At 45.8% G+C, this 22,036-nt stretch overlaps 1 protein-coding gene across 2 annotated transcripts in view; it reads right to left on the bottom strand.

The window, feature by feature from the left end:
- The window catches only part of LOC139260324 (adhesion G protein-coupled receptor A3), an 841,088-nt gene that overhangs the window by 469,888 nt on the left and 349,164 nt on the right, over window positions 1–22,036 (bottom strand). For both annotated transcript variants that reach the window (XM_070876798.1, XM_070876800.1), the window contains exon 4: window positions 1,512–1,583. In XM_070876798.1, the coding sequence (XP_070732899.1) occupies window positions 1,512–1,583 (72 nt within the window). The remainder of the gene's footprint in view (window positions 1–1,511; window positions 1,584–22,036) is intronic.

Below are 22,036 nucleotides of genomic sequence, written 5' to 3'. Positions count from 1 at the left end.
CATAAATCTATGCTGACTTGGACTGATCCTGTCACTGCTTTCCAAATGCGCTGCTATTTCATCTTTAATAATTGATTCCAAAATTTCCCCCACCACCGATGTCAGACTAACCGGTCTATAATTCCCTGTTTTCTCTCTCCCTCCTTTTTTAAAAAGTGAGGTTACATTAGCTACCCTCCAGTCCATCGGAACGGATCCAGAGTCAATAGAATGTTGGAAAATGATCACCAATGCATCCACTATTTCTAAGGCCACTTCCTTGAGTACTCTGGGATGCAGCCTATCAGGCCCTGGGGATTTATCGGCCCTCAATCCCATCAATTTCCCTAACACAATTTCCTGACTAATAATGATTTCCTTCAGTTCCTCCTTTTTGCTAGCCCCTCGAACCCCTAGTATTTCCGGAAGGTTATTTGTGTCTTCCTTCGTGAAGACAAATCGAAAGTATTTGTTTAATTGGTCTGCCATTTCTTTGTTCCCCATTATAAATTCAACTGATTCTGACTGCAAGAGACCTACATTGGTCTTCACTAATCTTTTTCTCTTCACATATCGATAGAAGTTTTTGCAGTCAGTTTTTATGTTCCCTGCAAGCTTACTCTCATACTCTATTTTCCCCCTCCTAATTAAACTCTTTGTCCTCCTCTGCTGAATTCTAAATTTCTCCCAGTCCTCAGGTTTGCTGCTTTTTCTAGCCAATTTATATGCCTCTTCCTTGGATTTAACACTATCCCTAATTTCCCTTGTTAGCCACGGTTGAGCTACCTTCCCCGTTTTATTTTTACTCCAGACAGGGATGTACAATTGTTGAAGTTCATCCATGTGATCTTTAAATGTCTGCCATTGCCTATCCACTGTCAACCCTTTAAGTATCATTTGCCAGTCTATTCTAGCCAATTCACATCTCAAAACATTGAAGTTACCTTTCCTTAAGTTCAGGACCCTAGTCTCTGAATTAACACTGTCACTCTCCGTCTTAATAAAGAATTCTACCATATTATGGTCACTTTTTCCCAGGGGGCCTCGCACAGCAAGATTGCTAATTAGTCCTCTCTCATTACACACACCCAGTCTAAGGTGGCCAGCTCTCTAGTTGGTTCCTCACATATTGGTCTAGAAAGCCATCCCTAATACACTCCACTCTTTCTCTGTAAAGCTATTAATCCTTCACTGTCATTGCTATCATCAAATCATCAGGCACTAATGACCTACAGAGCAACCTTATACTTCCAACTTCAAGTAAGTAGCATAATAATGTTACTTTCAAGTTATTATAATTCACTAATCTAATGTTAGCGTGTTCTTGATAATTACAAACCACCTCGACCTTTGAATCATTTCCAATTCTCTACTAATTCTCTACTGTTCTCTTCTAATTTTTATAAGCAGAATTGTTTACAACTAAGCCTGCCTTTAAACTCTCAATAGACTGATAACACCAATTCCAAAAAAGATTTTTTTTAAAGAATCTTAATTTGGTGACTAAAAGCAACTAAGGATTATGTACTTACAGTTTAGACAAACTGGTGAGGCCCACAAATATCTCAGGACTCAGACATCCAATCCTGTTGTTTGACAGATCCCTATAAACGGAACACAAAATAATTCCATTGTAAAATGTAACTACGGGCTCCGATGAATCAATAGCCGAATTAAACAAGTGGTGTATTATAAATCAGGAAGATCATAAGCAACATCTTTGGTCTATTTCAGGTTGTTTGGTCTCAAAGAGCCTGTAATGAAGATGTGGTAACTCGCTACTGTGTCCCTGGCTAAGCGAAGGGGAAGGTCAGCCAGGGACCATATTCCTCCTCATTTTTCAGTGGTCAGTTGCGGAGTGTATGTCGACAGCAACCAACACCAGAGGTGGTTGAGTCAATCCTGACAACATTTAATTGGAGCCAACTGCGCAATCTCTCGCTCCGAAAACTAGATGTGATTGTGTGGAGCAAAGCTGAGCTGACAACTGCCACCATGACCTGCACCGAAATGAAAAGAAAGACTTGGATTTATATAGCGCCTTTCATGACCACCGGATGTCTCAAAGTACAGCCAATGAAGTACTTTTGGAGTGTAGGGGATGCAGCAGTCAATTTGCGCATAGCAAGCCCCCACAAACAGCAATGACCAGATAATCTGTTTTTGCTGTATTGATTGAGGGATAAATATTGGCCAGGAATAACTCCCCTGCTCTTCTTTGAAATAGTGCCATGGGATCTTTTACATCCACTTGAGATAGCGGACAGGGCCTTGGTTTCACATCTCATCCAAAAAACAGCACCCCTCAGCACTGCACTGGAGTGTTAATCTAGATTTTTGTGCTCAAGTCCCTGGAGTGGGATTTGAACCCACTACCTTCTGATTCAGAGACAAGAGTGCTACCCATTGAGCCACAGCTAACACAAGCTGTAATGGTAATAAAGAGCCGAGGCCAGAGAAAAAAAAATAGGCAAAGAGGTCTTAGAAGAGGTAACATGAAAAAATAAAGAGATGGATTTATAAAAAGGAACAAACTTAGAACTCAGGAGCACATATGCACTCACACACACATACAATCAGTGGTGTAGTGCTACAACATTGAACTACAACACTTGCATAAAACCATTGGGTCCGTCTCTCTTTTTCATACAATGATAAGTAGGGATTTATTTACTTTTTCTTTTTCTCATTGATTTGTGTTTTGGTTCACAAGCCTGCTATAGAAACAGTCTGGTAGGTGGCGTTTATAAATATTGCATTGGGATCTATAATTCTGATTTTTATTTTCTGCTATTTAGTGTTGGGGAGAGGTAAATTATAATAGTAAATAATTATGCACTTTATACACTATGATTTTGGATGTTGTGTCACATTTATATGGCAGTGATAGTTTCAATGTACCCTCATAGTCTATTTGAAAATTACTAATAATTTTTAACAATAAATAGACATTCTTTATAAATACTAAGTATTGCACTGGCAATCATGAGAATGAATGACCATCGACTTAACCGGTGTTTATTACTTTTGAGAGGTTAAGAGAGACTACTCTTTCTCCTTAGCTAAATCCCCACCATCTCCTCCCTATGGGCCCAAATTTGGCCAGTACAGATTTCTGGCGCACTCACCAGAGGTGCGCCACTTTTGTAGAACTCAAAGAGTGCCAAAAATCTTTAGGCCGAGTTTGGCCGCTCCCCAGCCTGTCCTCGATGGTGGCAACTGGATTCGGGGGCGCAGCCAGGTCCCAGCGCTGAAAACAGTGCCAGGATCTCTGCACATCCGCGCTAGTGTGTGCACGCATGCGCAGTAGCTCCTCGCCCCCAGAATCTGTGAGTGTGCTCTGCAGGCTGTGTGGGAGGGGCCGAAGCGTGCCGCCCCTATCCCTGGCCGAATGGGCTCCCTCATCGGCGGCCCGCTGCCTTCCCTTCACATAAAGGTAGGACTTCTATTGTCTATTTTATTATTTGTTAATTAATTGCTTATTACTTTTTGTGCTTTGTAAGTCTTTGTGCTAGGTGCAGGTCCTCTCAGCTTCCTTGTATTTTTTATTTGTTATTGAATGCTTATTTGTGTTTTGTTTAGTGCTTTAAATGTACCTACCTGCACTGATTTCTTAACTCTCCGCAAGGGTTTTCTGAGCGGGCCACAAATGCTGGCCTAAGTTAGTTTGGAGCAACTATTAGCTGTCCAAACTTGCTTAAATGGCCAAAACAGGCATAGATGGCTGGTAATGTCTCCTTTTGAAAAAAAAACTAAACTAAAAAAAATCCTAACTAATTCACTTAGACTGGCGCAAATTAAATGCGCAGAATTGCGATTTTTAAGATACTCCAAAAAAATCAAGTTGCTCCAAAAAAAATGGAGCAACTCCTGGCCAAATTTGGGCCCAGAGTAACTTTCTTCAGTCATGCGTACATGATGTAGGTGACTCAAAGGTGTACTCCATCAATGTTGAAATAGAGACAACAGGGAACACAGCATCACATCAGAAAGCAGATATTTCCATATTTTGAGATTTAGTCCGAATTTTGGAATTTACTCTTTGGGGAAGAATTATTGGGTTTCATCTTAAAATTAGAAATCTTATATATTTATATTTCACGAGCCACTCCTTTTTTTTTGCTTTCCTTTCATTTAATTTTAAACATTTGTTCAACATCATTCCTTTGCTTTACATTGCCTCTATGCATCAAGTATGCACACATATGCACTGTAACCTCACTGAGGGGTGATATTACAGTGTAACCTCATAACAGTGTTGCAGAGAAATTATTGCTAATGCTAAAATGTCAGAGTGAATCTGGTCTGAGGCTGAAGCAGGAGAGATTGAAACAGGGGTGGAGGGGAAGGTTGGAAAGAATAAGATTTGATGGCCTTTGGTAAAAACAAAAGATTTTCATATGCCTGCCCATTTACGTGTAGTGTGATCCTTTTTGTGTGGTAGGAGGATGAAGAAACCTCCACAATATGCAGCATCACCAAAGAATTTCTATCTGTAATACATCTATTTTGCACTATGGAAATGGGATCCTCCAGAAACCCTAAATCAAGAGGTTCGGGCAGGAGACTATAACCTCATACACAACTTACCACTTGAATGCATGAAAATGACAGGCTTGAGTAACTGGCTTTGCTGTGATGCCCTTCACACTCAATTAACCTTCTAACACATACTGTCTAGGTTCTCACATGAAGAATGGGCAGTTGGGTGAGGTGCTGGAGATCTGCTGGAACCTTTAAAACAACATCCCTGCATCAGTCACTCACTCCAGAAGCAAAGGGCAGAGACATCAGGGGTGATATTCCTCTGCTTTGAACTCAGGCGCAAAACAGAGGCAACAGGGCCAGCGATTCAACATGCCATCTCTGCCCCTTTTCCATTGCCCTCATACCTCTGAGGTTTCCTGAGGGTGGGCAGAGTGCTTGCACTGGAAGCAAGCGCAAGTGTTCATAGCTCATACAAATGAGGTGGGAGGACTGTCTCCATGTCAAATGCCCCATTTTCCTGGTTCCGCACTTGGCAGATGACCAAGTAGAGGGTAGAATTCATGGGCCTTAGTATTTGCTCCCAAACCCTTTCAGATTGGGGGAGCCGAGAAGAACAGCAAGCAAGACCATGCAGGTCTCCTACTGGATCTGTGGGCTGGAGGTCTCCTGTCTGTTGTTTTGGGCTGTAGTCAGAAAGCCCGCTGATGTGGCCATTAATGCTGCTACAAACCTTTCAGCAATGATTTTCACCCCCATTTCCAGATGGGAGGGGCATCCAAGACATGGGTCAGCACCTGGAGTGTATCAGGCTTAGTTTAACAACCTGAACATGCAAGTTCAGATCAAGTCAGGTGGAACACACAAAGGGTAGCAGAAGTGGGTGGTTGAAAAATGAACCCAGTCATTATTAAAAGTAATAAACATAGAGGATAAACATAGAGGATTCCACTGGGAGAGTTGCATTGCTGCATTTGTTTTTCGATCCGCTTGTCTGCAGACTATGCATCTCAGCAACCAAAATAAAATTACTGAGATAAGTTATTTTTCCATTTGCTAAAGCCCTGATATTTACAGGGAAGCGGGGAGGGTTCAGGGCTTGGGGAGGACAGAGACTGGGGAGGGGGGGTGAGGGTGAATTCGGCAGAGGGGAGAGAGAGGCCGCAATCGGCAGAGGGTTGGCCGAAGGGGGTATTCCTGCTACTCCTAAGCCTAAAGGAGAGCTGTAAAAGGCACTTACCTTCTTGAGCCAGCAGCTCCCGCTTCTCTTTTACTGCCAGGTTTCTCGAGCCCTGGGAAACGCGCGTGGCAACTGTTAAAATTAAATCAGGCTCCCAATTGCACTGTGGGAGCCTGATTTAAAGAAGGTAATAAAGTGTCCCGCCGCACAATGCCAAACCCAACGGACGTGTACGTGCCGGTATGGGGACGCGTTCCCCTTTTTCAAAATGTTAATCCTACCCCCGCCCCTCGTGGGTTAATATTGAGGCCTAAGTGTTTCTAGATTAAAATCTTATTTCTCAAATGATGAGGTAATGGAATAACTAAATAGAAACTTGTAATATCCACATAAAACTCATAGGGCCAAATGTTTCAGTATCAGGTCATCTAATGGCATTTGCCGTTAGTTAGACTTAGCCTTGCATATTTAGGGTTTTTAATTTTTTGTGTGGCAAGTTGCTGAAAGTGCGAGCTGATAACGTTGCAGCGATGGAAATCATGCATCTGGGACCTGAATGAACAGGGAAAGTGACTGTGTAGTCTTCTTAACCAATCAGATTGAAGGATTGTGACATTAACAGCACAAGGATGGAGAAGAAAGCATAAATTAGAGTGGGTAAATTCAATGTCAAATCAGCTACAGAAAGAGAAAGATAGGGAGGAAAGATTGGATTGAGAGAGAGAAAAAGAAGAGACCAAAAGGAAAAGTTAAAAAAATGCATTTAATGGTAAATTTGACATTTTTAAAATCTCCAACAACAATTAAAACCTGAAGAAATGAGACTCCACATTTGCAATACTTAATTTTCAGTGTCAGAGAGATTGACTGGCAGTAATTAATACTTATCATGTCGTTAAAAGGGTACTTGGATTGAAATGGACAAGACTTAATTTTCTGTGGCAAGTTCAGTTAGTATGTACCGTGCAAATACAGCAACTTCACACCATTCAAGGCATTTCGATGGTCAGGCAGACAGCGAGATGCTATTTCGCGATTCTAACAGTGAAGCGAAATAGCAACAGTGGACTTTTGGGTTCAACCGTGCATGTGCCCCTCGTCTGAAGTTGCCGTACTATCTGCACGTAAGCAACAGTGATGACATTAGCCTCACCGTTATTTTGACAGCAAAATTTGAGTCAATAATTCACTACAAAAAATCCTTGTAATAAATCTTCCATCAACACTTTGGCAGAAATTTTCCGGGGTGGTAGTGGGCACAATCGGTGGCAAGTTGGGTAGGAAAGTTATTACTTTTGACAGCAGGTCTGCCCCATGTGCCTTTCCCCCAGGTGCGTCAGTTATCGCAGAGCCGATCCATCCGGCAGCGGCAGGTGACCCAATTGAAATGATTAACAGATAGTTGTCAGACCCTTAACAGGTTTTTTTAAACTTACTTTTTAAATTTAACTGCATGGTCACAGGAACCACACTGTTCGGAGACCATGGCTGTCAACTTGAGGTGGGAGTTCTGTGGCCATTACTCCAGCTGATTGTTTGGCAGCATCAACTGTACAGTAAAAGCTCCCACCTGATATGTGATCACTTTCCTCAGGCAGGAGGTATTGATCAGTCCATTTCCAGCATAGATTCTGCAGGCTGCTAGGCTTTCCAGCAAAGTCTCCATCCAGTCTCACCTGATTGGAAGAACTCTCTCACCATTGACAGAATGCTTCTGTCATCTGTACTTCACCTGTCATCTGTTCTATCAACAAGGGCACTGTTTATACTGTCTGACCTTGGTCCTCAGGATCGGACCACAGTGAGCCCCAACACCAGCAGCACCAGGCACACCAGCAGCACCAACAAAGCACCAACCTTCTCCACAATCACTTAATGCTGCATAAGACAGAGGGCATCAGCACCCGAGCACATTGCTGCCAGGGATGGCCTCATCATAGCCAGATTTAGTTAACTTTATGCCGTACACCCTATGGCTGCCACATGATGCACCAGGTTGGCACCACCTCACACCAACACCATAAAGCATCCCTGCAATGACCAAGCCATTCCTTTCACACTCATCACCATTGTAGGGGGTACTGTTATGTTTCACCATTCATTGCAACCCACTCAGCCACTTCCAAAGGTGCACACCAATCTGTCCAAGACCGGAAAGTGTTGACAATAAAGATTTTTATGAGGAGAAACTGTACACAAATATTGGATAAAACATGCAAGTGGCTACCCTTGTGTGTTGTTAGTTGGTACGATTGCACTAGGATGAGGATGAGTGTGAGGGGTGACTAATGAGATGGAGATGTGATAATGTAGATAGAGAGGAATATGTCAGTGTGAGTACGGATGTGCAGGAATAGGGTAGGGAAAGCAGAGTGATGGGGATGTGATGAAAGGCACAATAGGCCGAAGTCGAGTGTGGCTTTATATGAACATTTTCTGATCTAATGAGATAATTGAAACGTTTGCAGCACTGCACCCAGGTCCTCCTGAACACATCCCTGCTTGTGACCTTCTCTGCAGTCTGCAACCAGGCTCTTTTGGTCTCATGGGAGGTTGCTTTCCTCCATTGGAAAGGGAGAACCACCCTGCCTGCTCTGACTTGGAGAACCTGGGTGCAGTCCTCTGTCTCTGCAGAATCATTGTCAGTGTTGCAGCACTCCAATGCTGTAGCACACTGACAGCACTATGTTGGATTAAATGCCAAATCTAATGTGGCCACGGTCCCTTTAAATATCCCGGCTCAAAACACGTCATGAATGATGTCACCAAACCTGCTCCATTTAATTGGACCGGGTAACATAGAAACATCGAAAATAGGTGCAGGAGTAGGCCATTCGTCCCTTCGAGCCTGCACCACCATTCAATATGATCATGGCTGATCATGCAACTTTAGTATCCCATTCCTGCTTTCTCTCCATACCACTTGATCCCTTTAGCCCTAAGGGCCACATCTAACTCCCTTTTGAATATATCTAATGAACTGGCCTCAACAACTTTCTGTGGTAGAGAATTCCACAGGTTCACCACTCTCGGAGTGAAGAAGTTTCTCCTCATCTCGGTCCTAAATGGCTTACCCCTTATCCTTAGACTCTGACCCCTGGATCTGGACTTCCCCAACATCAGGAACATTTTTCCTGCATCTAACCTGTCAAATCCTGTCAGAATTTTACACGTTTCCATTTGTCTCCTTCACCGCCTGCTGTCCCTGCTGGGTAACAAGCTCGGCGAGCTTAATAGGCCCTATTAACTTGAGTTTCTTTTCAACAGTGGGATGGAGCCAGCAGCAGGATCGTGACCCACCATGGTTACCGCCCATACCAGACCTACCGAGGCAGACAAAATTCCAACCATTGTATAGAATGAAGACTTTGTCTGCACTATCTGTAACAAAATTACAAAGCTGTCCCTCATAAATTAGTATATAAATTCATTACACTTCGCACACTGAGGAAATCTTCCCCAACAACCTGTACATATACTTTCCCCCCTCATTTCTGCAGAAAATAGTGATGAAATAGTTGACCAGCAGTGAGAGAAGATGGCTGCAAATGGAATGCAGAAAGCCTTGGCCAGTACGGGGGGAATTCCATTGTGAGGCAATTACTGCTATAAAAGTGGTTGAAGTCTAACACATGGTTTCAAGGGTCACTCAGTGGATAATAATGAGACAACTGTTATAATGTGGGAAACAGTGAGATACAATGCAATCTTTTGTACGAACCATATGCTTTCCTTGTATCACCATATAAATCATGACGCAGTAATGCTTGTTTCTTTAGTTAGAGGTTTTGTTGAACTATGAACCTGAAAGGATATGTATACTTGGCAACTATCCCAAACATAGCAGGACAGCCTCAGTTTGTGGAATATTGGTCTGATTTTAAAGGAAAAAACACTTAATCAGAGCTCGAATTTACACTCTGCATTGGTACATGTTCCAAACATGGAACAAATTCCAAAACATGACAATGGGCCAAGGATAGATCCTTGGGGATTCCAGAAGTTATGGTGAGGGGTAGGAAGAAAAGCCATGGCTGGAGCTGCATTGGCTATAGTCACATAAGTAGGAGTGAATTTACATGAGGAAAATCCCATGGTTGAGGTTAAGGAAAACAAGGTGAGATAGTGCATTACAGCAACAGAAAATGTCATTCCTGACTTTGGCCGGGATACGTTCAAGTTCTGCAAGCAGGGTAGAAGCTGGCCTGAAGGGATTGAAATTGGAAGCTTTGGGAAAGGTGGCCACATAGCTGGGAGACAACAACCCATTTAGATTCTGAGAGAAGAAAGGTCGGTGAGATAGGATGATACTTGGAAAGGATGAATGGGTCCTAACTAATTTTGTTTGAGGTGGAGTTGAAGACATGATCTTGAAATGTTGTTATGGTGCCTGAGCAAAGGGGGTCGGTAATAATACTGGCTAGCATGGAGGACAGGAGGGGTAGTTTTTTTTTTAAACTTCGTTCTGGGATGTGGGCATCACTGGCAAAGCTGGCATTTATTGCCCATCCCTAATCGCCCTTGAGAAGGTGGTGGCAAGCTACATTCTTGAACCACTGCAGTCCTTGTGATGAAGGTGCTCCCACAGTGTTGTTAGCGAGGGAGTTCCAGGATTTTGACCCAACGACGATGAAGGAACAGCGATATATTTCCAAGTTAGGATGGAGTGTAACTTGGAGGAGAACTTGCAGCTGATGGTGCGCCCATGCACCTGCTGCCCTTGTCCATCTAGATGGTCGAGGTCGCGGGACTGAGAGGTGCTGCAAAGAAGCCTTAGCGAGTTGCTACAGTGCATCTTGTAGATAGTATACACTGCAGCCAGTTGAGTGTGAAGGGGATTGATGGAATGGGAGGTGGGTCTCATGGAAGAAATGAGGTTGTAGAGCATAACTAAAAACTAGGAGAGAAACTGTGATGACAGGGAATCAGAACTAGCGTGGGTGTGAGACTGGCGATAAGTTGGGAGCAGAGGAGAAAAGAGGAAGGGGAGATAATGGCAGAGTCAGCTGCATAGGTGGTATATTGGCGACCTCATAGTATCGAAGGTGAATAGAGAACTGTTCACAGTACTCAGAGTGTGGTCTAACCAAGGTTCTAGACAAGTTGATCATAGCTTCTACGCTTTTCAATTCTATCCATCTAGAAATGTATGCTTTTTAAAAAATGGCCTTATTAACCAAAATCGCTGCTTTTAGTGATTTGTGTATCTGTAGTTGCACATGTAGATTTATCCATAGTAGGATCAGGGATGGTGAGGGTATTTGATCATAAGGGAGTGGACATTCTGGAGGGTGATACGGAGTATGACCGTGGCAAATGATTCACCAGTGGGATCAAGAGGCAGGGCAGTGAAAGAGACAAGCAGGATGGGGAGAATATTACTTTGAATACTTGAAATGTGCAACAGACAGTGCCACAGATTGCATTAATGACATTTCTTGACTGATCCACTGGGAGCATGAGTTGAACAATGCAGAATGGAATCCATTCCCAGGCAGCTTTTCTTCATTCCTGCAAACCACCTTGATGAGTTGAATAAACTGAACCCCAGGGCAGAATTTGATGCAATAGGATTCAAACTCATCAAGCTGCACAATACAGGAATTTATACCAATTCTCCTGTTGCCAGTAGCTGTTGCCAAGTTGCTGACAGTACAACCTCCACACTGCCATTACACATGTTTTGTTCCTTGTAACTACAAGTAGTCCATGGGGAAGTTCTGATTTATGTGAAATCCTGAAATGCTGTGCAGTATGAATAAAATTACTTTTAACATTATAGATGGGTCACAGGTTAGTGCATAATAATTTTTAAGAAAGGCACAATGAAAATATTTGTGGGGGAAAATTGAGTACGGCTCGCGAGGCGCGAGACTTTGCTCCAGGCACAAAAGTCTCACCTTCCGCGAGAAATTGGGGTTACCACCAAAAGGAAGTGGAGCGCAAAATAAAGCGCTTCATTTCCTTTCTGCAGCCGTAGTGGGGCGAACATGTCGGGGGCGGGGTGCATCGCTAGGCACTGGGCCGCGTAGTATTGCCGCATAGGAGGGGCTCGTTCCTGAATTAAAGGGAAGGGCCCGACCTGCATACTCTGAGCAATGAAAGGGTGCTACCTGGACCATCGGGCAGCGGGGGTGCTGTGCCAACAGCCCGGCACTCAAGCAGAGTGCCAGGCTGACTGAGCGCGGCATGGAGGCGCAGAAAAAAAAAAGCGGAGGACTTTCTTTTACCGCAGCACACCTCCCCTTTAAGTTTCATTCCGCGCGTGGCCGGCCGGCGTGTGTCCCCTGAAGCTGTCACTGTGATCTTCATGGGGCGATACCCAATTTAGGGTCCAGGGAGCTGCGCATGGTAATGACGTCAGCATCGCGGGCATAACAGAGTGTGGTACTACAGGTTACTGTTGCCGCTTATCTCCCATTTAATTTAACGGGAGTCGTTAGCACCACCGTGCCCAGTCGCAAAGCCGTTTGCGCCCCGTTAGTGCCCCCAGCGCAAATTACCCGAATTTCTAGGCCTTGGTTTTCTACTCTCCATTTCTTCTTCTGAATGATTGTTACAGAGAGCATAAAAAGAGTTGCGGCTATGAATGTCTATTTGTGTATCCATGTGTGCTTGGGTCAATTTGAGTCGGATGGTACTGTTATCACAAAATATGGAAAATTCACTTTAAGGTATGACAAAAATGAATAAGAAATTAAATTTCAAGCCAATAAGACATTGCAAAGTTTTATTTAACTGCAACAAATGGTACAATTAAAACGCTTTACTCAGTGAGGAGGGTGAGCACACAGCCGCTGTATGTGAACAATGTATGCACAACCTGCACCCTGAGCTTCACTCACACAGCAGGCCACTGACTAATAGTCAGGCTTCCCTCTACACGTTTTTTAAAATTCGGATCTGGAAGTCGCTCTTAATGGGGGCGGTGACTAGACGAGAGGGGCGGATATGTAGCGGTGGCAACACCTGAGGGGCGGAAGTTGGGGGCGGTGTGAAGTGACCGCCGCGATGACATCATCACAGCGCGCGTCATCACACCTCTCCCCTTCAATTAAAGGGGAGAGCCTTTGCAATTTTAAAGCTGCGGTCCACTAGGTCACCTGGAAGCGTTTTGGTCGGGTCAGCAGCCTGGCACCCAAGAGGGTGTGCCAGGCTGCCTGTTGGCGGCCCAGTCGAACCCGGGGGCATAACTGTTGGGTCGACATGGCAGTCAGCTGACAAAAAAAAACGATCTGACTATTTGTATTAATGATTTCCTCGTCCTTCGAAGTGAGGCCCCGAACTGAATATGGGGCCCCCAATTGGCCACGTTGATTCTGATCACACTTCCCGAAGGGGCGAGGGTGGGAGGTAGAGCCTGGTTTGGGGGGTGGGGGTGAAGGGGGAGAGAAAGCCTGGTTGTTTGTGGGGGGAGGGGCGGGGGGAAGAGTCTGGTTGGGGGGAGAGAGGGAGCCTGGTTTGGGACGGGAGGGGGGAGTGAGAGCCTGGTTTTGGGGGCTGGGGGGAGAGGGGGGGAAGAGAAAACCCTAGTTGTTTGTGGGGTGGGGGGAGGGAAGAGAGAGCCTGGTTGTTTGGGGGGCGGGGGGCGGGGGGTGGTGAGAGGGAGCCTATTTGTTTGTGGGGAGGGAGAGAGAGAGAGAGAGAGAGAGAGAGAGAGAGAGAGAGAGAGAGCCTGGTTCCGGGTTAAAGGGGGTGGAGAGAGGGAGCCTGGTTTGGGTGGGGGGGGGGTCGGCTAGAGAGAGGGACTGGTTGTTGCGGGGTGTGAGGTGAGGGAGAAGAGATAGCTTGGTTGTTGGGGGGGGCGAGGAGGAGAGAGAGAGCCTGTTTGTGGAAGGGGCGGGGGGGGTGGTGGGGGAGAGCCTGGTTGCTCTGAGGGGGAAAGAGGATGATTGTCAGGTGCGGGGGGAAGGGGGGGTGGAAAGCGGGAGAGAGCCTGATTTGGGGGAACTGGAGAGAGCATGGTTGTTTGGGGGGCGGGGGGGTGGAAAGAGAGCCTTGTTATTGGGGGGGGGGAGGAGAGCCTGGTTTGGTGGGGGCAGGGAAGAGAGAGACTGGTTGTTTTCGGGAGGAGGAGAGGCTGGTTGGGGGGTGGGGGGGCGGTGGGGGGGAGAGAGAGAGAGCCTGGTTGTTGGGGTGGGGGAGGGGTAGAGAGAGCCTTGTTTCGGAGGAGGTGTGGGGGGGGAGAGAGAGCCTGGATGGGGGCGAGGGGGGGTGGAGGGAAGAGATAGCCTGGTGAGGGGGAGTGGGGGTGGGAAGAGAGAGCCTGGATGGGGGTGGGGTGGGGGGGGGAGGGGAAGGGAAGAGATAGCCTGGTGAGGGGGAGTGGGGGGTGGGAAGAGAGAGCCTGGTTGCCAGGGGATGGGGGCGGGGAAGAGAGAGCCTGGTGAGGGGGAGTGGGGGGTGGGAAGAAAGAGCCTGGATGGGGGCGGGGGGAGGGGAAGGGAAGTGATAGCCTGGTTATGGGGAGTGGGGGGTGCGAAGAGAGAGCCTGGATGGGGGTGGGGTGGGGGGGGAGGGGAAGGGAAGGGAAGTGATAGCCTGGTTACGGGGAGTGGGGGGTACGAAGAGAGAGCCTGGTTGGGACGCGGGGGGGGCACGGTAAGATCATGCACTTCGGCTTGGGGAGGCAGGGGGAGAGAGAGAATATAGAAACAGAGAAAATAGGTGCAGCAGTAGGCCATTCAGCCCTTCGCGTCTGCACCACCATTCAATATGATCATGGCTGATCATGCACTTCAGTACTCCATTCCTGCTTTCTCTCCATACCCCTTGATCCCTTTAGCTGTAAGGGCCATGTCTAACTCCCTTTTGCATATACCAAACGAACTGGCCTCAACAACTTTCTGTGGTAGAGAATTCCACAGGTTCACAATTCTCTGAGTGAAAAAGTTTCTCCTCATCTCGGTCCTAAATGGCTTACCCCTTATCCTTAGACTGTGACCCCTGGTTCTGGAATTCCCCAACATCGGGAACATTCGTCCTGCATCTAACCTGTCCAATCCCGTCAGAATTTTATATGTTTCGATGAGATCCCCTCTCATTCTTCTAAATTCCATTGAATATAAGCCGAGTCGATCCACTCTTTCTTCATATGTCAGTCCTGTCATCCCAGGAATCAGTCTGGTGAATGTTCGCTGCATTCCGTAGGTCACTTGCAGTCAGATACAGGTGAATTTATAATGGGGAACAAAGAAATGGCAGACCAATTGAACAAATACTTCGGTTCTGTCTTCACGAAGGAATACACAAATAACCTTCCGAATTTACTCGGGGACAGTGGGTCTAGTGAGAAGGAGGAACTGAAGGGTATCCATATTAGGTGGGAAATTGTGTTGGAGAAATTGATGGGAATGAAGGTTGATAAATCCCCAGGGCCTGATTGGGATGCATCCCAGAGTACTTAAGGAAGTGGCCCTAGAAATAGTGGATGCATTGGTGATCATTTTCCAACAGTCTATCGACTGTGGATCAGTTCCTATGGACTGGAGGGTAACTAATGTAAAACCACTTTTTAAAAAAGGAGAGAGAAAACGGGTAATTATAGACCGGTCAGCCTAACATCAGTAGTGGGGAAAATACTGAAATCAATCATTGAGGATGAAATAGCAGTGCATTTGGAAAGCAGTGACAGGATCGGTCCAAGTCAGTGTGGATTTATGAAAGGGAAATCATGCTTTACGGATCTTCTGGAATTTTTTGAGGATGTAACTAGCAGAGTGGACAAAGGAGAACCAGTGGATGTGGTGTATTTGGACTTTTAAAAGGCTTTTGACAAGGTCTCGCACAAAAGATTGGTGTGCAAAATCAAAGCGCATGGTATTGGGGGTAATGTACTGGCGTGGATAGAAAACTGGTTGGCAGACAGGAAGCAGAGAGCCGTGATAAACGGGTCCTTTTCAGAATGGCAGGCAGTGACTCGTGAAGTGCTCAGCCCAGCTCTTTACAATATTCATTAACCATTTGGAGGAAGGAATTGAGTTTAATATCTCCAAGTTTGCAGATGATACTAAACTGGGTGGCGGTGTGAGCTGTGAGGGGGACGCTAAGAGGCTGCAGGGTGACTTGGACAGGTTAGGTGAGTGGGCAAATGCATGGCAGATGCAGTATAATGTGGATAAATGTGAGGTTATCCATTTTAGGGGCAAAAACATGAAGGCAGAATATTATCTAAATGGCGGCAGATTAGGAAATGGGAAGGTGCAACAAGACCTGGGTGTCATGGTTCATCAGTCATTGAAGGTTGGCATGCAGGTACAGCAGGCGGTGAAGGCGGCAAATGGCATGTTGGCCTTCATAGCGAGAGACTTTGAGTATCGGAGCAGGGAGGACTTACTACAGTTGTACAGGGCCTTGGTAAGGCCTCACCCGGAATATTGTGTTAAGTTTTGGTCTCCTAATCTGAGGAAGGACGTTCTTGCTCTTGAGGGAGTGCAGCGAAGGTTAACCAGACTAATTCCAGGGATGGCTCTACTGTCATATGAGCAGAGACTGGATCAACTGGGCCTTTACTCACTGGAGTTTAGAAGGATGAGAGGGGAGCTCATAGAAAAGTATAAGATTCTGACGGGACTGGACAGGTTAGATGCGGGAAGAATGTTCCCGATGTTGGGGGAAGTCCAGAACCAGGGGACATAGTCTTAGGATAAGGGATAGGCCATCTGGGACTGAGATGAGGAGAAACTTCTTCACTCAGAGAGTTGTTAACCTGTGGAATTCCCTGCCGCAGAGAGTTGTTGATGCCAGTTCATTGGATATATTCAAGAGGGAGTTAGATATGGCCCTTACAGCTAAGGGGATCAAGGGGTATGGAGAGAAAGCAGGAAAGGGGAACTGAGGGAATGATCAGCCATGATCCTATTGAATGGCGGTGCAGGCTCGAGGGGCCGAATGGCCTACTCCTGCACCGATTTTCTATGTTTCTATGTTTCTATATTTCCTTCAATAGCAAACATGTCCTTCCTCAGATTAGGAGACCAAAACTGTACACAATATTCAAGGTGTGGTCTTACCAAGGCCCTGTACAACTGTAGTAAAACCTCCCTGCTCCTATACTCAAAGCCTCTCGCTCTGAAGGCCAACATGCCATTTGCTTCTTCACCGCTTGCTGTACCTGTATGCCAACTTTCAATGTAACAAGACACCCAGGTCTCATTGCACCTCCCCTTTTACTCATCTGTCACCATTCAGATAATAATCTGCATCCCTGTTTTTACCACCAAAGTGGATGACCTCACATTTACCTACATTATACTGCATCTCCCATCTACTTGCCCTCCCATCTACCTAACCTGTCCAAGTCACCCTGCAGCCTCTTAGCATCCTCCTCACAGCTCACACTGCCACCCAGCTTCGTCTCATCTGCAAACTTGGAAATATTACATTCAATTCCTTTCTCTAAATCATTAATGTTTCTTGTAAATAGCTGGGGTCCCAGCACTGAACCTTAGCGGTACCCCACTGGTCACTGCCTGCCATTCTGAAAAGGACCCATTTATCCCGACTCTTTGCTTCTCGTCTGCCAACCAGTTCTCTATCCACTTCAGTACATTACCCCCAATACCATGTGCTTTAATTATGCACACCAATCTCTTGTGTGGGACCTTGTCAAAAGCCTTTTGAAAGTCTAAATACACCACATCCACTGGCTCCCCCTTGTCCACTCTACTAGTTACATCCTCAAAAAATTCTGGAAGGTTTGTCAAGCATGATTTCCCTTTCGTAAATCCATGCTGACTTGGACCGATCCTGTCACTGCTTTCCAAATGTGCTGCTGTTACATCTTTAATAATTGACTCCAGCATTTTCCCCACCACCAATGTCAGGCTAACCGGTCTATAATTCCCTGGTTTCTCTCTCCTTCCTTTTTTAAAAAGTAGGGTTACATTAGCTACCCTCCAGTCCATAGGAACTTATCCAGATTCTATAGAATGTTGGAAAATGACCAATAATGCATCCACTATTTCTAGGGCCACTTCCTTAAGTACTCTGGGATGCATCCCAATCAGGCCCTGGTGATTTATCGGCCTTCAATCCCATCAATTTTCCAAACACAATTTGCTGACTAATAAGGATTTCTCGCTAGACCCTCAGTCCCCTAGTATCTCTGGAAGGTTATGTGTGTCTTCCTTAGTGAAGACAGACGCCAAAGTATTTGTCAATTGGTCTGCCATTTCTTTCTTCCCCAAGGGTTTGATTAGAGCAGGGAAAATAGAGTACGAGAGGAAGCTTGCAGGGAACATTAAAATGGACTGCAAAAGCTTCTATAGATATGTAAAGAAAAAAAGGTTAGTAAAGACAAATGAAGATCCCCTGCAGTCAGAATCAGGGGAAGTCATAACTGGGAACAAGAAATGGCAGACCAATTGAACAAGTACTTCGGTTCTGTATTCACTAAGGAGGACATAAACAACCTTCCGAATATAAAGGGGGTCATATGGTCGAGTAGGAAGGAGGAACTGAGGGAAATCCTTATTAGTCGGGAAATTGTGTTGGGGAAATTGATGGGATTGAAGGCCGATAAATCCCCAGGGTCTGATGGTCTGCATCCCAGAGGAGGTGGCCTTGGAAATAGCGGATGCATTGACAGTCATTTTCCAACATTCAATAGACTCTGGATCAGTTCCTATGGAGTGGAGGGTAGCCAATGTCACCCCACTTTTTAAAAAAGGAGGGAGAGAGAAAACAGGGAATTATAGACCGGTCAGCCTGACATCGGTGGTGGGTAAAATGATGGAATCAATTATTAAGGATGTCATAGCAGCGCATTTGGAAAGAGGTGACATGATAGGTCCAAGTCAGCATGGATTTGTGAAAGGGAAATCATGCTTGACAAATCTTCTGGAATTTTTTGAGGATGTTTCCAGTAGAGTGGACAAGGGTGAACCAGTTGATGTGGCATATTTGGACTTTCAGAAGGCTTTCGACAAGGTCCCACACAAGAGATTAATGTGCAAAGTTAAAGCACATGGGATTGGAGGTAGTGTGCTGACATGGACTGAGAACTGGTTGGCAGACAGGAAGCAAAGTGTGGGAATAAATGGGTACTTTTCAGAATGGAAGGCAGTGACTAGTGGGATACCTCAAGGTTCTGTGCTGGGGCCCCAGCTGTTTACATTGTACATTAATGACTTCGACGAGGGGATTAACTGTAGTATCTCCAAATTTGCGCATGACACTAAGTTGGGTGGCAATGTGAGCTGCGAGGAGGATGCTATGAGGCTGCAGAGTGATTTGGATAGGTTAGGTGAGTGGGCAAATGCATGGCAGATGAAGTATAATGTGGACAAATGTGAGGTTATCCACTTTGGTTGTAAAAACAGAGAGACAGACTATTATCTGAATGGTGACAGATTAGGAAAAGGGGAGGGGCAATGAGACCTGGATGTCATGGTACATCAGTCATTGAAGGTTGGCATGCAGGTACAGCAGGCGGTTAAGAAAGCAAATGGCATGTTGGCCTTCATAGCGAGGGGATTTGAGTACAGGAGCAGGGAGGTGTTACTACAGTTCTACAGGGCCTTGTTGAGGCCATACCTGGAGTATTGTGTACAGTTTGGTCTCCTAACTTGAGGAAGGACATTCTTGCTATTGAGGGAGTGCAGTGAAGGTTCACCAGACTGATTCCCGGGATGGCGGGACTGACATATCAAGAAATACTGGATCAACTGGGCTTGTATTCACTGGAGTTCAGAAGAATGAGAGGGGATCTCATAGAAACGTTTAAAATTCTGACCGGTTATAGACAGGTTAGGCGCAGGAAGAATGTTCCCAATGTTTGGAAGTCCAGAATGAGGGGTCACAGTCTAAGGATAAGGGGTAAGCCATTTAGGACCGAGATGAGGAGAAACTTCTTCACTCAGACAGTGGTGAACCTGTGGAATTCTCGACCACAGAAAGTTGTTGAGGCCAATTCACTAAATATATTCAAGAAGGAGTTAGATATAGTCCTTACTACTAGGGGGATCAAGGGGTATGGTGAGAAAGCAGGAATGGGGTACTGAAGTTGCATGTTCAGCCATGAACCCATTGAATGGCGGTGCAGGCTCGAAGGGCCAAATGACCTACTCCTGCACCTATTTTCTATGTTTCTATGTTTCTATTATAAATTCGCCTAATTCTGACTGTAAGGGACCCACATTTGTCTTCAATAATCTTTTTCTCTTTACGTATCTGTATAAGCTTTTGCAGTCAGTTTTTATGTTCCCTGCAAGCTTACTCTCATATTCTATTGTCCCCCTCCGAATTAAACCCTTTGTTGTGGTGGGGGGGGGGGGGAGGGGGAAGTGGGAGAGAGAGCCTGGTTTGGTGGGGGGCGGGCGGCGGCGGAGGGAAAGACATGGGTGGGGGAGGGATAAGGGGTGGGGAGAGAGACGGGGTGGTGTGGGGTGGGGGTGGCGGAGAGAGAGAACTCAGGGAAGATGGGTCATGTTCTTCCAACCCCCTTTACACCCACACCCAATTTCTCGGAAAACTTGGTGCGTCAGGGACATTGTTGGAGTGGATGAAATCCAGAAGTCACGACACTGTCACTATTCACTTCATACCCAATAAACTTGTTAACAATCCGCACACAATGCCCCATCTATGGTGGCGCGGTGGGGGGGAGGTGCGGATGGGTAAGTTCATGCACTTGCGCTGGGGTAAGGGTCTTTAGCTGGGGGTGGCAGCACTTGCGCTGGGGTAAGGGAGTTCGGCTGGTGGAGGGATGCACTTGCACTGGGGTAAGGGACTTCAGCTGGAACTTGGGAGGCTTTTGCTGGGTTGTTCGAGATCTGTATGGCTTCAGAAGTAAGAATGGATCAAATTACAATTTGCAAGGTCAGTGAGAACTTGGGCTGGGCAGTTCCATTTACGCATTCCAGAGAAACTTCAGGGCGTGACTTATCCTCCAAGGGGACCAATCAACAATATGTCATGTGATAATGGAGAACCAATCAGAGACACGGCAGCCAAATAGTTAGTACAAATAGTTGTGTACAGAAACAAAACATGGCGACAGCGGCAGTGCACCCTCCCTTTAGGGGAAGCCGCACTGCAGAAGGCCACAGATTGGCGGTGTGCACGGAGATGACGCACTTCAGACGGATCGGCAGCAGCGGAACAGTAAAGTGGGGATTGGGACACCGCCGGGAAAACTCGGGACACAACTGATCCATCAACGGCCATTCCACGAAAAGTCAGCAGCCACTCCATTGCAGCGTGGCTGCCGATTTGCGATGAAAACAGGCCTTCAGGAGAGGGGCAATTTTGGCCCTTTAATGTCAGAAACTTTTAGAAAAGAGTGCCCAGCAGAAGAATGCAACCTAAAATTTCAGATAGTTGTAAGACTTTCTTTCTGATAGTCTCCTCTTTCTCCCACGCACAGTCAGCACTGCTGAAGGCAACTCTTCATAAAATCTAACTCTTCATAAAGTCTAACTCAACAACAACAACAACTTGTATTTATATAGGGTCTTTAATGTAGTGAAACGTCCCAAAGTGCTTCACAGGAGTATTATGAGACAAAAAATTTGACACCAAGCCGCATTAGGAGAAATTAGCGTAGGTGACCAAAAGCTTGGTCAAAGAGGTAGGTTTTAAGGAGCGTCTTGAAAGAGGAAAGAGGTAGAGAGGCGGAGAGGTTTAGGCAAGGTGTCCCAGAGCTTGAGGCCTGGGCAACAGAAGGCACGGCCATCAATGGTTGAGCGATTATAGTCAGCGATGCTCAAGAGGGTAGAATTAGAGGAGCGCAGACATCTCGGGGGGGTTATGGGGCTGGAGGAGATTACAGAGATAGGGAGGGACGAGGACATGGAGGGATTTGAAAATAAGGATGAGAATTTTGCAATCAAGGCGTTGCTTAACCGTAAGCCAATGTAGGTTAGCGAGCACAGGGGTGATGGGTAAGCGGGACTTGGTCTGAGTTAGAACACGGGCAGCCTAGTTTTGGGTCAACTCTAGTTTACGTAGGGTAGAATGTGGGAGGCCAGTCAGGAGTGCGTTGGAAACTCTTAAAATATGTCCAAGTCGAACTTACAAAATTACTTCCAACCTTGAAGCCTAAAACCCTCAAATGAAATTAATTTGAAATGATACGATAAGAAAACAGATTTCTAAGCAGCTGCGCCTTGAAACTAAAAAAAACTAATTAAACCTCTGAAGCTGGAAACTGAAGGCAGTTTACATACTTTCACACACGGGAGTGCTTTCAATCCCTGCTACCAGCAGGTTATTCACTGCAACAAGGATGTGAACATTTGAAGGCTACACATTAATGACTTTTCCCCACAACATGTTAGTAAACTAAAACATTTCATTTGCTCTAGAAAATTTAATATGAACATTATAAAACTAAATGCTTTGTGTTTTTTTAGGATATGATCGAGAAACAGTCAGTTTCTGTTTTTATAC

Source organism: Pristiophorus japonicus, chromosome 3 (genome assembly GCF_044704955.1).
Source record: "Pristiophorus japonicus isolate sPriJap1 chromosome 3, sPriJap1.hap1, whole genome shotgun sequence".
Lineage (NCBI taxonomy): Eukaryota > Metazoa > Chordata > Chondrichthyes > Pristiophoridae > Pristiophorus > Pristiophorus japonicus.
This window is presented reverse-complemented; position numbering and strand designations above follow the sequence as displayed.